General features: G+C 42.4%; 1 protein-coding gene across 1 annotated transcript in view; it reads right to left on the reverse strand.

The window, feature by feature from the left end:
• Positions 1-1973: 1973 nt before the first annotated feature.
• Positions 1974-19128, reverse strand: part of LOC311244250 (uncharacterized protein) — a 17564-nt gene continuing 409 nt past the window's right edge. The window contains exons 2-5 of the mRNA XM_084333656.1: positions 16715-16877; positions 13419-13574; positions 9672-9911; positions 1974-4681 (exon numbers count right to left, since the gene is read on the reverse strand). Of these exons, the coding sequence (XP_084189782.1) occupies positions 4410-4681; positions 9672-9911; positions 13419-13574; positions 16715-16841 (795 nt within the window). The 5' untranslated portion in view covers positions 16842-16877 and the 3' untranslated portion in view covers positions 1974-4409. The remainder of the gene's footprint in view (positions 4682-9671; positions 9912-13418; positions 13575-16714; positions 16878-19128) is intronic.

Raw genomic sequence — 19128 nt, forward strand, 5'->3', positions numbered from 1 at the left:
GCTGGGAGGTGCAGTGTTTCAAAGCATGCCATCTAACAAAACCAATTACATAATCCAACATTGTGTAAACAACTAACATATTCCAGTTAACGGTATCTTTTTTTAATTATTCGTTACGAATATATCCATACTTCCATTGTGTCCGGGACACTCAGTGAAATCGCTTCGTGCGACAGTGTCCTTTGCAGAGGCAGGTTGCTACAAAGCATGGCATCTAACAGTGAAGTTAGCGGTTGTTATTGGATTGATTGATTGATTGAACATTTTATTACCAGATTGCAGAATGGGTACAATACAGTACAGCTCAATACACACAATTGTTAAGGGGATGCAGACCAGAGAAAGACTTTCGTCTTGTTTACAATACATCAGGGTCCCCCATTTTCAATGCATCATAACATATATGACATACAGATAGACAGTACTGCTACATCTATACATAGGTTGCTTCAAAGCATGCCATCTAACAGTGAAGTTAGCGGTTGTTATTGGATGATTGATTGATTGATTGATTGATTGATTGATTGATTGATTGATTGATTGATTGATTGAAAATTGTATTACCAGATTGCAGAATGGGTACAATACAGTACAGCTCAATACACACAATTGTTAAGGGGATGCAGACCAGAGAAAGACTTTCGTCTTGTTTACATCAGGGTCCCCCATTTTCAATGCATCATAACATAATATGACATACAGATAGACAGTACTGCTACATCTATACATTTACGACATACCAGATTTACAAATACAGTACTGTTTTTGTAGGGTGATTATGGTTTATTTACATTGAGGTTCTGGGGTCACGTGGAGTGTATTATATACGAAATAAAAACCGTCGGCTTTCCTTTTCTAAGCATTTTCGGTGATAGAAGTGATTGGGGAATAGTTGCGGGACGCCAAGATGTACCCACAGTAGAAAGCTTGCGTGGATCCTTATAATGGTTATTTTAATACAGCATTTTTTTAATCACGCGAAACAAATAACCTCTGTTATCCTTGCAATGCATTTTTTTTTAATCTTTTTCCCCCTCCTTTTTTCCGATTTTTCTCCCAGTAGCCTATATGAGAGAGCTAGTAGCCTATATGAGAGAGCTAGTAGCCTATATGAGAGAGCTAGTAGCCTATATGAGAGAGCTGAGAGAGAGCTAGTAGCCTATATGAGAGAGCTAGTAGCCTATATGAGAGCTAGTAGCCTATATGAGAGAGCTAGTAGCCTATATGAGAGAGCTAGTAGCCTATATGAGAGAGCTAGTAGCCTATATGAGAGAGCTAGTAGCCTATATGAGAGATCTCTAATTCATTAGTAGGCTAATTCATGCTGAAGAAAGTATGTGTTCTTTGTTTGTGGACCTTGATGAATGGTGCTGCTAATTTATATTATTGGTAAGGGAATTGCACATCTCTCATTCCTTATTCCTATTGCACCTCACCACCACAACGGTGGCACCACAAGCTAAGCTATACCTCACCATTTTTGTACCAGATGTACATACTGTATATAGAGGTATACTGAACAATTGTTGTTTACACTTGTGTTTACTTGACTTCTTGACTTTCTATTTTTTACTTATTATTCTTATTTATACTATCTTATTATTATCTAGCACACTCTCAGGAGCGAAACAGAAAGAAACATTTCATGCAAAGTATTCTGTATAATTTCTGTATGACAAATAATAAAGAAACTTGAACTTGAACTAATGTCAGTAAGGCTATTTATAAAAGGAAACTCTGATAGACAACACAATATAATGAAAACCAATCTGGACATCTGGATAATCCTGTAACAATTGGCCCCAGCATTGGCTCAGAAGGTCCATGAGGTCATTTTATACAGTCATCACATTGAAAGGTACAGTATATCATGACTACTCACATCATTACTCATAAATACATTGGGCTCATTGGACAACAGATGGACTTGGTTCTTTCAGATTCCCAACACAGTAACACAGCGGGACAACAGATGAAGGTGTAACAGGTAAATCTTTATTTAGAAAAAGAAGAACACAGTATGGATGGGGGACAGGAAAGCTGGATGGGTGGTACCCTGGCCTACTGAGGCTGAGCTGGGTGGGTGTTACCCTGGCCTACTGAGGCTGAGCTGGGTGGGTGGTACCCTGGCCTACTGAGGCTGAGCTGGGTGGGTGGTACCCTGGCCTATCAGTGCTGAGCTGGGTGGGCAGTACCCTGGCCTATCAGTGCTGAGCTGGGTGGGTGGTACCCTGGCCTATCAGTGCTGATCTGGGTGGGTGTTACCCTGGCCTATCAGTGCTGAGCTGGGTGGGCAGTACCCTGGCCTATCAGTGCTGAGCTGGGTGGGTGTTACCCTGGTCTATCAGTGCTGAGCTGGGTGGGTGTTACCCTGGCCTATCAGTGCTGAGCTGGGTGGGTGGTACCCTGGCCTACTGAGGCTGAGTTGGGTGGGTGGTACCCTGGCCTATCAGTGCTGAGCTGGGTGGGTGGTACCCTGGCCTACTGAGGCTGAGTTGGGTGGGTGTTACCCTGGTCTATCAGTGCTGAGCTGGGTGGGTGTTACCCTGGCCTATCAGTGCTGAGCTGGGTGGGTGGTACCCTGGCCTACTGAGGCTGAGTTGGGTGGGTGGTACCCTGGTCTATCAGTGCTGAGCTGGGTGGGTGTTACCCTGGTCTATCAGTGCTGAGCTGGGTGGGTGGTACCCTGGTCTATCAGTGCCGAGCTGGGTGGGTGGTACCCTGGTCTATCAGCGCTGAGCTGGGTGGGTGGTACCCTGGTCTATCAGTGCTGAGCTGGGTGGGTGGTACCCTGGCCTATCACTGCTGAGCTGGGTGGGTGTTACCCTGGCCTACTGAGGCTGAGCTGGGTGGGTGGTACCCTGGTCTACTGAGGCTGAGCTGGGTGGGTAGTACCCTGGCCTACTGAGGCTGAGCTGGGTGGGTGGTACCCTGGCCTACTGAGGCTGAGCTGGGTGGGTGGTACCCTGGTCTATCAGTGCTGAGCTGGGTGGATGGTACCCTGGTCTATCAGTGCTGAGCTGGGTGGGTGATACCCTGGCCTATCAGTGCTGAGCTGGGTGGATGGTACCCTGGTCTATCAGTGCTGAGCTGGGTGGGTGATACCCTGGTCTATCAGTGCTGAGCTGGGTGGGTGATACCCTGGCCTACTGAAGCTGAGCTGGGTGGGTAGTACCCTGGTCTATCAGTGCTGAGCTGGGTGGGTGGTACCCTGGTCTATCAGCGCTGAGCTGGGGGAATCAGGATAGGGGAAAATGCCACTAAATAATAATTACCTACAAAAGAAAGCAAACAAATAATAAGAGACAGCTAGGGAACAGGTCAGGAAATAGGAAAGGAGACAAGATGTGAGGAGACAGCTAGGGAACAGGGCAGGAGATAGGGAAGGAGACAAGACATGAGGAGACAGCTAGGGAGCAAGGGAAAATAAAAAAGGTGAAAAACCTTAAAAGGTGTTAACACCCTCACACAGGGTACAGAGCTGAGTCAACGGCAGCCCATTGAACCAACTCATACGCCAGCAGAAGTGTGTGTGGTGCGTTCGTGAAAAAGGTCAGTGTAAGAAAGTGACGTTCTCCGTTGGTTCCGTCCACGTCTGGCCGGTTCTAATGGGTCAACACCTATTGGAGAGGAAGCTGCTATAAGTGGCTTGCTGTTTCCAATATAACATCCAACTACACACAGCAAAGTAATAAAAGGCACTCAACTGGGGATAAATGTTGTGTTGAGGAGCCCCTGGTGAATAGCCTCCGCGCCTGCAGTGGAGGAAGCGATGGATGGGTAGAGGATGAAGTTGCAGGATGCAACTGGAGCCAACGTCGCAGAGAGGAGCCTGTGCAGTCACATTTTGAGTCTTCCGCCAGGAGAAAAATGCCTCCATTTTGACTGTGGGCTCCCATTATAAAGCTGGGGGGAGGCGCCCGGGGGTCCTCTCCCACACATTGTTCAGCCACAGCTGTGCCCAATCACGTATCAATCAGTCAATAATGTCAATAATGTTCCGGAGACAGCTGCAAAACACAGTTCAGTGTGTCACCGTTGTGTCTTGGTTATGCAATAATCCATAGCGTACATTATGTTATGCCAACAACCAGGTAATCCAGTGCAGTATATTCCAACAGTCGTAGGTGGAAAAAATAAAACAGCATTTGTGTATATAAAAGAAAGGTGCATGTTAAAAGGTTTAGCAGGGGGAGGAGCTCTGTACTGTGACATCAGCAGGTTGAGGTTCCTTTTCCTTCCCCTTTAATTCTTTCAGCTGGTTTTCTAGTCTCCCCTTTCCCAGTAAGATAGTAAGGTGAGGCTGGTACCTCTAGATTCCTCAGGGTTTCTAGTTTCAGATGATATCTACATATCCACTGTAGCCTTAGATCGCTAGAGCCTCCGAAATTGTTCTAATAACTCTAGTTCTATGCTGGGAAACAGATGGAACAACATTCCAAGCAGATCTCTAGACAGTCTGAAGACCCGCAGCAGCCCTCCAGTATCCCACAATCCAATATTGCTGAGCATGCATCCTCTGTGCAGGCCATGCCCCCAGCAGCCTCAGTGGCACAGCAGCAGCCAATGGCCTCGCAGCATCCAGGCACGCCCCCTCCGCAGGCCAGACACTCCCCCAGGACAGAACACATGGAGAGAAACTCACAGAACAGACAGGCTAGGACGCAATGGACACAGCAATCTGTAGAGAGAGACACACAGAGAGACAAGCTAGGCGCAATGGACAAAGCAATTTGTAGAGAGAGACACACAGAGAGACAGGCTAGGACACAATGGAATATTTCTGGAAATATTTAAAGCATCATATGACAACAAATGTCCAATAAAAAAACAGGACAAGAGAAGAAATACCACAAATAATCCATGGTTAACAAAGGGGCTAGTAAATGCTTGCAAAAAGAAAAACCTGTTGTATAGAAAATTTATTAAATACAGAACTAATGAAACGGAGTCTAAATATAAAATGTATAAAAACAAGTTAACTATTATTATGAGAAACTGTAAAAAGGAATACTATGCCAATCTACTAGAAAGTAAAAAACATGATATTAAGGGTATTTGGAAGGTGCTTAATAATCTTATCAGAAAGGGGTCTAATGGTGAGAACTATCCAGATCATTTTATTGTAAATGAAAAGTCCATAAGCAACATGGATGAGGTGGTTGATGGTTTTAATAAATTCTTTGTACGTATTGGACCTGAATTGGCAGAGAAAATTACATTCACAACTGGGTCACTGGATAAACTGATAGACTTCAATTCAAGCTCAATGTTTCTTTATCCGGTAGATGAAAATGAAGTAATGGACACTGTATTGAACTGTAAGAATAAAAAATCTAAAGATTATAATGATATTGATATGGAAACGATTAAGAAAATTGTTGGGGGAATTATAAAACCACTAACTCACATTTGCAACTTATCCTTTCAAACAGGAACATTTCTAAATAAAATGAAAATAGCTAAAGTAATACCATTATTTAAATCAGGGGATAAACATACTTTTACAAATTACCGGCCAGTCTCTCTCCTACCTCAGTTCTCAAAAATTCTAGAAAAGCTCTTTTCAATAAGATTTTTCAGTTTTATTGAAAGAAATAACTTGCTTTCCGACAGTCAGTATGGTTTCCGAAAAAATAGATCAACTTCATTGGCGCTTACAGACCTAATTGAGGAAATCACCACATGTACGGACAATAAGAAATTTGCTGTAGGAATATTTATAGATTTTAAGAAGGCGTTTGATACTATAGATCATGGTATATTATTAAAAAAACTGGATCGATGTGGTATTAGAGGAACAGTTCTAAATTGGTTGGAAAGTTATTTGGAAGACAGGAAACAATTTGTACAAATTAACAAACATAGGTCATCATTGAGGAACATAGTCTGCGGAGTACCGCAAGGGTAAATTTTGGGTCCGATACTGTTTTTATTATACATTAATGACATATGTAGAGTATCATCAATCATGAAATTCATCCTTTTTGCAGATGACACCAATATAATTTGTTCAGGGCAAAATTTGCAGGATCTTTTGCAGGTGATCACACAGGAGTTGATAAAGTTAAAAAAATTGTTTGATGAGAATAAATTGTCGTTGAATTTGAGTAAAACTAAATTAATGTTATTTGGAAAGCGAAATAGTGATTTAACAGTGAAAGTTATGATAGACAATGTATGTATTGAAAGAGTAAAGCAAACCACATTCCTGGGTGTAATCATAGATGACAGGATATGCTGGAAACCTCACATCAGTCATGTAAAATCCAAGATGGCCAAAAGTGTGGGGATTATGTATCGAGCCAAGAATTTTGTCAACCAAAGGTCACTTCTCATCCTCTACCATGCACTTGTAGTCCCATATTTAAATTATTGTCTGGAAGTATGGGGAAATACTTATCGTTCCAATATATCACCTCTTTATATTCTGCAAAAAAAGGCCATAAGGATTGTGTACAGTGCTAAGTACAACCAACACTCTACACCATTGTTTTTACAAGCATCAGCTTTTAAATTATGGGACTTGATCAAAATTAAAACTGCCGAAATCATGTTCAAAGCTTCACATAACTCTCTTCCAACCCCCATCCAATATCGGTTCACTGAGAGGGTAGGAACCAGGAATTATAATCTTAGAGGGAAACAGAAACTACAGCAACCGGGTGTAAGAACCACTCTAAAATCTATGTGTATATCTGTTTGTGGAGTAAAATTATGGAATGGATTGGACGAGGACGTTAAACTGAGTAAAAACATATACCAGTTTAAAAGAAAGTTAAAAAAAAGGAATATTGGAAAGGTATAAGGAGGAGGGTGAACATGATGTTTGGCATTAAAAGGAGTATGGATATAAAATATGTATTGACTGGTCAGACTCATGTGTGTCTTGTTGAGATGTCGGGGGATGTGGGAAGCGGAGCTGTGTTACATGTTGTATGTAGAGAGGGTGATGGCCGGGGTGTGGGGAATGGAAGTTCACAGGATTGGCTTCTTCCATCCCACTTTTCGGACCATGGGTGGTGTCTGTTGTTGCTGTTGTCTATTGTTTTGTGGTGGTTGTAGTGTTGTTTTGTGGTTGTCTTGTATTGTATAGGTTGTATGGTTTGAAATGAAAAATGAAACTGATACTGATACTTGTTTAGTTTAAGAATAGGGGGCAGGTAACCATAAGATTTATTCTTCTTCCTGCTCCTTTTGCCCATGGTAGAACTCTATTTATGATTTTGTATGAAAACTGTATGATTGTATTGCTTCCATGTGGCAAATAAAAATTCTGAATCTGAATCTGACACAGCAATCTGTAGAGAGACACACACAGAGAGACAGGCTAGGAGGCAATGGACACAGAAATCTCTAGAGACACACACACACAGAGAGAGAGACAGGCTAGGACGCAATGGACACAGCAATCTGTAGAGAGAGAGAGAGCGAGAGAGAGAGAGAGAGAGAGAGAGAGAGAGAGAGAGAGAGAGAGAGAGAGAGGAGGCTAGGACACAGTCGAGACTGGATGAGGCCAAGTTCTGTGGCGTAAAACTGAGCCTGTTTGCAGTGAGACGTGTTTGCTGTTAGAAAGCAGGTTAACTGACATGGGTGTTTATCTGTGTGTGTGTGTGTGTGTGTGAGTGAGAGAGAGAGTGTTTGAGAGAGTGCGTGTGGTGTGTGTGTGGGTGTGGGTGTGTGTGTGGCAGACAGATAAAACTTCTCAGTAACAAACTTGAAAGTTGTTTACTGATAAACAGCTGGAGATAGAGAGAGAGAGATACATATATAGAGAGAGGGGGGGGAGAGAGAGCAATACAAATAAATGTATATAATATTAACCTCTTAAGCCCTAGCCATATTTTCAGAAAATTTGCCTAAAAGTACATACCCAAGTAAATGGTTCTACTTCTACAAGGACTATCTATGGACTACCGGTATATATAAAAAAGCAGCCATTTATCGACCTCTGGGAATGTATTCCCAGTGTCAGAAATATTGTGTCTGTTACTATGCTTGAGTAAATTGTAATGAACCAAAGGAGAATATAAATTATTATTATTATTATTTCTTCTTCTTTTCATCTTTGATGGTGAATAACACCATGCTAACATTGACCAAACGTGGAAAGTCGCCACTGAGCTCATTCAGCAGTAGATACAGTACTGAATTTTGCAATCTGGACACATGCTATTTTAAATATGAATATAATATATAGAATATCAGGCCTATAAATTACCTTATTATGGCCCAAGTCATACATCTATGGATGGCAGAGTTCAATCTGGATTTAGTACCAACAGGCGCCCGATACAGGGCAGCAAAGACTGTGAATGAAATCTACTGTAAGTACAGTTACCTTTGTATAATGTCCATAGGTTTTTTTCTAGACGTTCACAGAAAGGTAAAGAAACCATATACATTGTATTTTATTGCAATAATGTTTAGGTTTATTCGACCCGTGAGATATAATCATGAAAATAAAGTCAGAATTTTTCACATCGAATATTTTCAGCAGCTTTGACAGAGGCTGGTGTGAGCTGGGTAACCAAAACATTGTTCTTTCATCTCAGAAACATAGCAAAGGTATGACCATTTATTAAAAAAAAACGATGCTGAGAATCGAATTGGAGAAACTTTGTTGCTGCCCTATGCGCCAGCTGGCATAATGGGGATAAGTAAGTAAGAGAATCGAATTCATGCACTTTTCACAGGTCTCCCTAAGAAAACCACAGAGAGACTTCAGCTCATCCAAAACTCTGCAGCCCGACTGCTAACCAAAACCAAAAGGAGAGAGCACATTAGTCCAGTCTTAGCTACTTTACACTGGCTTCCTGTAACATTTAGAATTTACTTCAAGGTCCTTCTCCTTACATACAAAGCCCTAAATGGACAGGGACCTAGCTACTTTGCCAACACTCTGTGATGCAGCCTTTGACAACTATACGCCCCAAAACGCCTAAAGACATGGCTCAAAAGGGACTATAATTAACCCAGATACTCAGCTAAAAGGCAACCTCACACGTTTTATGCGTCTGTTATGCATATGTGATGTGTTGTGATGTCTGTATGATGCATGTCTAAGCATCTCATTCCAACTCAAGCTCTGAGCTTTTTTGTGTCCATCCTTGGCAGTATTTCTTGACTGTGCTTCTGCCACATGTTATTTTATATATTGTCAAATAAAGTCATTCATTCATTCATTCATTCATTCATTCATTCATTCATTCATTCATTCATTCATTCATTCATTCATTCATTCATTCATTCATTCATTCATTCATTCATTAATCCATTCATTAATCCATTCATTCATTCATATTCTGACCAATAGTATTATTAATATTCTGATCAACAGTATTATTAATATTCTAATCAACAGTATTATTAATATTCTGACCAACAGTATTATTAATGTTCTGATCAACAGTATTATAATATTCTGACCAACAGTATTATAATATTCTGACCAACAGTATTTTAATATTCTGACCAAGAGTATTTTAATATTCTGACCAACAGTATTATTCATATTCTGACCAACAGTATTTTAATATTCTGACCAACAGTATTATTCATATTCTGATCAACAGTATTATTAATATTCTGATCAACAGAGTAGAGTACTGTTCTATCAGATATTTATACTTTAATTGTACCAGAGTACTGTTCTATCAGGTGTTTCTTACCATCTCCAGCCACTTGTTTAATGTGAGCTGCGTCTGTCTGGAAGGAGGAAGGACTTTTAGCCGTGGAGGACAGACGCTTCTTACTACTGCGCTGGTGATGGTGATGATCATGATGATGACTGTGCTGTGGAGGAAGAGGAGGGGAGCTGGTGGAGGGAAGGATGGAGGGGGCGGGAGGAGAGCAGATGGGAGGAGGGGAAACTCTGTTTGGATGAACAGATAAACAGTCATCACAGAGGTCTGAGAGAGAGACAGACAGACAGACAGAGAGAGAGGGAGAGAGAGAGAGAAACAGACAGACAAAGAGAGACAGGGGAGAGAGAAACAGAGAGAGAGATGACAAGACAGAGCAAAAGAGATGATTGAGAGAGAGAGCAGAGACAGTTAAATAGTTCTGGGTCTGTCCTCTAGATCTTAGTTCAGGGTCTGTCCTCTAATTTTTAGCCTAAAACAATGGTTTGTGTTTAGAGAATGTCGAGCCACACTTCACACTGTTTTCATAGACTACCTTTTTTGGATATGTGTAAACGGAGGTCCTCAGGTCCGTGAGTATATCCACAGTCACGATGGACTTCAAGTGTTGTGAAGTGACTGTGGCATGTAGCGGCACTGCAAGTAAAACTCATCCACCCATAAAAGGCATGCAGACACGTTACCAAAAGGTGAATTCACCTCTTGGTATAGTGGTCTGTGATGTCGGACCCGGGTTCAAAACTCACTCGGGGCATCGAAGTTTAACACACAATGCTGCAGAGATGGCAATACAAATCCCGGCTACATACTGTATGGACACACTGAAAGTGTGGCTAGTTATGCTACAATTGGATCATACACTGCCGTCTGTATACAGGGTTAGAAGAAGTCTTTATTTGTCATGCAGATTAACAGACACATGCGTGATGGGTGACACACAGGAACACACACACACGCATGCATTGGGTCGCCGCTTGTCTCTCTGCATTTGACCCATCCTGTCATCCCTCCCCCCAACCTGTTTGTCAGGTTAGCGATCTGTTCTGCATGTTTTTCCATTGGGTTTTTCTTATTGGGAGGGGAAACCCTTGCGAGCACGGGGAGAACATGCAAACTCCACACAGAAAGGCTCGGAAGATACCCCACCTGGGTACCTAGCAATGGGGCAACCTGGTCCCAAGGCGTGAATCGAACCCAGGACCTTCTAGCTGTGAGGAGACATTGTTAACCACTACACCACCATGCCGCCTTAGAGGCAGTAGATATTTGAAGGTGTTACATGGAGTCAGGGTTAGAGACAGTAGATAATGTGAAGGTGTTACATGGAGTCAGGGTTAGAGACAGTAGATAATGTGAAGGTGTTACATGGAGTCAGGGTTAGAGACAGTAGATAATGTGAAGGTGTTACATGGAGTCAGGGTTAGAGACAGTAGATCATGTGAAGGTGTTACATGGAGTCAGGGTTAGAGACAGTAGATAATGTGAAGGTGTTACATGGAGTCAGGGTTAGAGACTGTAGATAATGTGAAGGTGTTACATGGAGTCAGTGTTAGAGACTGTAGATAATGTGAAGGTGTTACATGGAGTCAGGGTTAGAGGCAGTAGATAATGTGAAGGTGTTACATGGAGTCAGGGTTAGAGACAGTAGATCATGTGAAGGTGTTACATGGAGTCAGGGTTAGAGGCAGTAGATCATGTGAAGGTGTTACATGGAGTCAGGGTTAGAGACAGTAGATAATGTGAAGGTGTTACATGGAGTCAGGGTTAGAGACAGTAGATCATGTGAAGGTGTTACATGGAGTCAGGGTTAGAGACTGTAGATAATGTGAAGGTGTTACATGGAGTCAGTGTTAGAGACAGTAGATAATGTGAAGGTGTTACATGGAGTCAGGGTTAGAGACTGTAGATAATGTGAAGGTGTTACATGGAGTCAGGGTTAGAGACTGTAGATAATGTGAAGGTGTTACATGGAGTCAGGGTTAGAGACTGTAGATAATGTGAAGGTGTTACATGGAGTCAGTGTTAGAGACAGTAGATAATGTGAAGGTGTTACATGGAGTCAGGGTTAGAGACAGTAGATAATGTGAAGGTGTTACATGGAGTCAGGGTTAGAGACAGTAGATAATGTGAAGGTGTTACATGGAGTCAGGGTTAGAGGCTGTAGATAATGTGAAGGTGTTACATGGAGTCAGGGTTAGAGGCTGTAGATAATGTGAAGGTGTTACATGGAGTCAGGGTTAGAGGCAGTAGATAATGTGAAGGTGTTACATGAGTTAGCTGGTCCGCACGCGCACACATAGAGCCTCATAAAAAAGTGCCCTTTTTATGCCAATTTTTTTATTTTATTTTTTAGTTAGTGATAAAAGTGTCTTTCAAGGATAAGTGAGCTCCTGCACTGATTGTTATAGTTCAATATTCAATATTTGATGCCCTTTTTTTTTTTTTTTTGTTAGTGATAAAAGTGTCTTTCAAGGATAAGTGAGCTCCTGCACTGATTATTATAGTTCAATATTCAATATTTTATCACCAAAACCCCCCAAAAAGCATAAAAAGGGGGGGAACCCCCCCCCCAAAAAGGCCCCCCAAAAATCGGGCTTGCACGATTCGCGCACTCGCTTTGCAGTCGCACAGGCCCAGTGCTCTTTTCAGCCTTTGAGCACCTGCCCCTCTAAAGTCCTGTGCACGTCCCTGCACAGGTTTTAAAGACACCAGCCAGGCTCCGTGCTGGAGCCGGTTCCCGAACGTAATCTCGCACCGGCCGGCGCGTTCAGACCGGGATTAATTGGTTCAGAACGTGACAAATCGGTGCTCAGCTGGCACCGGAAAATAGTTGGTTTTTCCTCGCGAACCGTGACATCATCAGTGGGCGTGTCATATTCTAGGCTGTGAAGACGGGGAAAGTAGAGAGTCGGCATTGCACTCAACGATTCATTCAACAGGAAGCGATTTGCGAGTACAATACACCGTCCAACCAGAGTGGATTATTGATCCCCTTGGGGAAATTCAGGCATCATAGCAGCATGGGGGATGGGGGGGGGGGGGGGGGGGGGGTACAGGTAGTAAAAACAACACAAGCAGTGTAAACAAATAAGTCAATATAATTGACTATCTAACCAACTGAAATATACAGTATTCACAGTATCAGAGTATTCACATAAGGTGCAGTATGCATAAGGTGGTGTTATTGTCCTTTTTGGGACACCAGAGTGGATAAATTATTTAACGTTACAAAAAAAAGAAAAGTAAGCAAGAGATTCAAAGTCTGGACCTTTCACTCCACAGGGAGCACACTAACCAGCTGAGCTAAACAGGCTGTCATGAATTACTACTGACTAATCCATCATTTACACTTTTCAAGTGCCAATTGCGGTCGTCGTCCTTAAACCGGAGCGTGAAATTCCATCTGGGCCAGCTGCCTTCCCTGCTTTCACCTTCTTGAAGGTTCTGCGGACCTCATACTCCGACAGCTGTAGTATGTGTTCCTCTGGTTGGGTGGTCAGTTTGTTGGTTTGTGCAATGTTCACTTCCTCAAAGCGAGCAAACAATTTGTTGAGCTCATCTGGTAGGGCGGGGTCGGTGTTGGTGACCCCCCCTGAGCCCCCCTTGTGGCCGGTTATGGTTCTCAGTCCTTGCCACATTGAGTCAGGGTTAGAGACAGTGTATGAAGGTGTTACATGGCGTCAGGGTTAGAGACAGTAGATATGTGAAGGTGTTACATGGAGTCAGGGTTAGGGACAGTACATTAAAGTATATTACTTTACAGTACAATGGTACCTTTGTGTTTCCTGAGATGGTTGGTCGACGGCGTGTGATTGGGGAGGAGTTGAGAATTGTCATTTGTGGAAGTGCTGTCTGTCACAGAGTCATCACTGCTGTCTCCATCTTCTGTCCTATCAGAGCCAGGGAGAGGGGCTTGTTCGGTGGGAAGTTCTAAATGACAGAAAACAAATGTAGACACGTGAATGTGTCTGACTATGTTCATTATGACTGTTTCAATGATCCGTCCATTTTGTGCCAGTCAAAGCATCGTTGGAGGACTAACACTAGGGGGAGCTGGTTGGCGTCAGTCTGGTGGTTCTGTAGGGGCATTCGAAGAGGATGCGTATCGAGGAGGAAGCCACACGTGCGGGGTCCTTCGGAGCAAAACCACGAGAGCGAGTGGACGTGTTTGCCGTGGGAAGCCCTATTTTGAAAACGTGAAAATATCAAATGTGCACCGGAGCAGAAGAAGTAACGCTGCGTGCCATGAGTTTATTAATATCAAGTATAGCGTTTAGTCCACGCCAAGAAGAAGAGGACGTTCGGCAGTTGGATGTGAAGACGAATGCTAAGCTCTGCGTATTATAAAGTACAGTCGGAGAGTTAGGTTAGCCAACAGGTTGGACTAGCATTTTAGCTCTGCACGTCGCATCGCCCGTTTTACAGCAACAGAAGGACTCATCACTAGGAGGCTCTACTGGACGTCTACAGCATCACTACAGACCACCTACTGACCGCCAGACCAGCCCTGCCTTTGAGTACCACAGGTGACGGTTTCTCTGGACCTTTTACGGCCGAACTACCCCAGACATTTTATATGCGGGGCTAATCAGCACTTCGTCTATAGATCCTCACGTGCGGGCGAGTCGATTAAAGGTGCATTCCGCACCTGCAGCGTTGCGAAGTATTAACTGTTTTATTTGGATAGCATGCTCGGACCGAGTGAAGGGGCTGTCCTGTTTTGGGCCACTACGTTCTCTAGCCACGACATGGCGCTGCAACAGGGGGTTTTGTTTTTATGTGGTTATTTTGGGGTGCCGGCTTAGAGTAATTATAAGCAAATGTTTTTTTAATCTACTTTTTCTCCCCATTTTTCTATTTATAAGCAAATGTTCTTAAGGTGTGGGCCCACTTAAGTTTGTGTACTGCAATGTGTTATCAGCGTGGTTGAGCTTAAGTGTATGCGGGGGCAACAGAGAGCATTCGAGGCTCTCGGGTTGGGAAGTGTGTGAAGCTAGCGTTAACCCATGAGGGAATATTGTTGTGCACTGTTCTACTGTTGTGTCGATTTTGCAGTACACAGTAAATGGAGAGACTGATAATTGGATCCACGGTGTTGTGTGTATTTACTTCAAATAAGATAAATACTTACCTGAGTGAAATACTTGTGACCAAGAAGGTTGTGATAAATTGACCAACACATGTAAAGGGGTTCTGCACTAATGCGATTTCTCAACAGCGGAGCAAGAAGGTACTATTTTGGGGAAGACTGTATTGATCACTACTTTCACTGGGTGTGAGGGGGTGTGCTGCTTACTAGACGGGACGCAGTTGTTAAGGGGGTTACAGGGTACCGATAAGTATTTGTTATTACAAAGTCCTGCATGACTACTGTACCTGCTCCTAGGTTAGTAAATCCTATGGCCCTGTCCACTGTCGTCCTACACCTTTTTTTTATTATCTTTTTCCTCCTTCTTTTTTTCATTTTTCTCCCATCCCAATGTTAGTCGTTATGCCAATTCCCAATCCCCTTCCTGGTCGTTGCGCACTCTACCCCCTACCGTTGGTCCGGGAGAGCGGAGACTATCATTTATGCTTCCTCCGACACAGAAGCCCACCGCTTCTTTTCACCTGGCAGCACGGACTTTCACTGGGAGTGTAACGTGTGGAAGGTCACACTACCTCTCCCAGATCCTTCCCTTGCTGTGCAGGCGCCCCGACCGAACTGTAGGAGTCGCTGTTTACAATGACCAGGACCCACCCTCGCCGGGTTTCCCACCCTCTAACACTGCCAATTGTGTTAGTATGGACGGTCGGCCAACCCGGAAGCACCACAGCTGGATTCGATCCCACTGTCTCTGTGGTGGTAGACAGGCGCTTAGTCCGCTGCACTACCCGGCCGCAACTCTTTGTGTATCTTGACTAAGTATTGTTGTGGTTTTATATCATTGTAAGGACTGTAATGATGGTGGAGGGAAAGAGTCCTCAACTGTTAGCATTAGAATTAGCATTAGCATCAACATCAACATCAACATCAACATTAGCATCAGCATTAGCATTAACATCAGCATAAACATTAACATCAGCATTAGCAGCATCAGCATTAGCATAAGCATATTCATTAGGCTTGAATCAAGTATGACTTGAAGAGCTAGTGGTGCTACAGGTGTGTTAGAAACATCTTGTAGTTTAGTATCTTTATGACTTAAGCTAGCCTTACTACAGGTTTGTTAGAAACATCTTTAGTAAATTATTACTTGAAAAGCTAGCGGTACTACAGGTGTGTTAGAAACATATTTTAGTTTAGTTTATAACTTGAAGAATTAGCGGTACTACAGGTGAGTTAGAAACATCTTATCTTTATGACTTGTAGACACACTACAGGTGTGTTAGAAACATCTTGTAGTTTAGTATCTTTATGACTTGAAGAGCTAGCGGTACTACAGGTGTGCTAGAAACATCTTGTAGTTTAATATCTTTATGACTTGAAGAGCTAGCGGTACTACAGGTGTGTTAGAAACATCTTGTAGTTTAGTATCTTTATGACTTGAAGAGCTAGCGGTACTACAGGTGTGCTAGAAACATCTTGTAGTTTAATATCTTTATGACTTGAAGAGCTAGCGGTACTACATGTGTGCTAGAAACATCTTGTAGTTTAATATCTTTATGACTTGAAGAGCTAGCGGTACTACATGTGTGCTAGAAACATCTTGTAGTTTAGTATCTTTATGACTTGAAGAGCTAGCGGTACTACATGTGTGCTAGAAACATCTTGTAGTTTAATATCTTTATGACTTGAAGAGCTAGCGGTACTACATGTGTGCTAGAAACATCTTGTAGTTTAATATCTTTATGACTTGAAGAGCTAGCGGTACTACATGTGTGCTAGAAACATCTTGTAGTTTAGTATCTTTATGACTTGAAGAGCTAGCGGTACTACATGTGTGCTAGAAACATCTTGTAGTTTAATATCTTTATGACTTGAAGAGCTAGCGGTTTAGAAACATCTTTTCGACCACTGGGTCAGTGGTAATACATCTAAAAACAGCTGTTTCTCACTCAGTCTGTTAATGTCGAGGAGATGTTCTCACCTGCATACTGCTGCTGGAGTGTCCCATTGGCCATTGGCTGAGAGACGATACATTCTGATTGGTGCAAGCTCTTATTAGCCCCACCCAGAGTGATGTCAGAGCCCCCGCCCTGTGATGTCACATCCATCCTGGTGAACCCCGCCTCCAATATCGGCCAGACAACCTGTGCACAGAGAGGTTGTGTGTGTATGTGGATGACATCAACAGATAGACACACAAATAGCTATAGTATTGTAGTAGTATATTGTACTTATTATAGTGTGAATTTCTCCAGACCTCTCTTGGTAGAGCCTGAGGTGTGGTCAGCAATAGCAACCCCTCCCCTCTCCCCACTCAACTCCAACCCACACATCAGACAAAATATGTAACAGAGTGCAATACCGCATCAGGACTCTTTTGCCTAGAGGTCACTGTTTGACGACATAACAGATTCTATTAAGAATACAATTATTATTATTATTATTCGACATAAGATAAAAGTAGCCTACAATGAAAAACTACTAAGAACAAAGAATAAAAGTAACCTACAATGAATAAGTACTAAGAACAAAGAATAAAGGTAATCTACAATGAATAATGAGGACAAATAAGACAAAGTAGAACTAAGACTAGTTTTTAAAGGACATCGTTCAGGTTGTAGGAAGCTGTATGTGGTTAGTACACCATGATATGTTCCAACCTGGGAGTGGTTTCAGTCAGCCATCGGGGTTTTGTGTTTTGGAAGTTGTAAACCTTTTGTTCTAATGTAACGGATGGTATCGTGAAGCGCAGTCAAGAAGGGCTGGGGTGAGTAGCGGTGCTATGGGTTAAACTCACTCTCACATCCTCAAAGACAGATAGAAACGTTGCGAAGTAGTAGATTCACCTCTTGGTATAGTGGTCTGTGTTGTTGCCTGCGGCGTGGGAAACCGGGGTTCGACTCCCACTCAGGGCATCGAAGTGCCTTGGGTGGAGTGGAGTGAGTTTGAGAGGGTGAGTGTAACGGATGGTATCGTGAAGCGCAGTCAAGAAGGGCTGGGGTGAGTAGCGGTGCTATGGGTTAAACTCACTCTCACATCCTCAAAGACAGATAGACACGTTGCGAAGTAGTGGATTCACCTCTTGGTATAGCGGTCTGTGTTGCTGCCTGCGGTGTGGGAGACCGGGGTTCGACTCCCACTCGGGCATAGAAGTTTTAGGTGACGTTGTCACAACCCTTACACTAATACCAAAACCAAACCAATTAAAACAGATTTTCAGAGCCAAGTCCCTCTGCTTTTTTGGGGCCCTATGCAAAATCTAGTTTAGAGCCCCCCTATCTCAAGATGGCTGCCATGCTACAATATCAAGTTAACAAGCTAACATAGATCTATTATTAAGCTTTTCTGGTTTCCTGGCAAAGCCACATTCTGCTAGCTAGCAGATAGTTAATGCACAGGGGGGCCTGGTGGGTTCGGAGGTCCTATGCATTTGTTTACTAATCTGCCCTGAGGTTTATTACTGGTGATAGCTACAACACTCATCACTTCTTTATGGTAAGGTCGGTTAGTTCTCATTAACTGACAGGCGTGATAACCATTGGTACCTGACTGTATATTTATAAATACAATTACCACCTTATATCCCAGCTATGTTGCACTGGAATACTGGTCTGTGTGTGACGCTCCAGTGACTGTTACGGACTGAACTTGGAAAGACTGCTTGTTGTGTTGATGCAGCTGTCATGGAATCTCTTGCAAATTGACCTAAACGTAGTACTTTTGTCTCACTAGGGAGCTTTAGATTATTAATCAACAACCGAACATTGTCCGCTTGTAATTGTTTTCTTTGACCTGCAACTGTCTTATTGTCTTGTTTATTTGTACTATATTGTTATGTTTTTGAATGTTTGACTGCTCTTGTTTTACTGTTTACTTCAAATGATTGAATGTTTTGTAATTTATGATGCTATCATGTACCCTCAGTGCCATTGAAAATGAGGGTCTCCCTCAATTGACTCCTGAGGTCAAATAAAGTACAAATACAAATAAATAAAAGTAGTCTGCATATAGCCAGAAACAGCCCTGCAGTAATATAATAATATTACTATACTATAGTATCTATATATAACTATACTACTGTATGCTGTCATGAAACTGTTGGGTGCTACATGTAATCCTTATGTAGTATTATTAAATATATTGAATTTATCACATGCCCTTATTGCTAATAAATAATAACAATGAATTACAATACAAGTCTGATGTTTGATGTGGCCTATTTACTCTTTTACCACTGACACACAATGAACATTATTAATCATATTAATTATTCTGTAGCACTTTATAATAACACATTAGGGCACACAATAGCATCTGCAAATGATTTATAGATGTTTTATGAATGTCTTAACAAATCATTTGTTGAACATGAATAGATAAATGGAGGTACAGTAT

This window comes from Notolepis coatsorum (genome assembly GCF_963971535.1).
Source record: "Notolepis coatsorum genome assembly, chromosome: 17".
Taxonomy (NCBI): Eukaryota; Metazoa; Chordata; class Actinopteri; order Aulopiformes; family Paralepididae; genus Notolepis; species Notolepis coatsorum.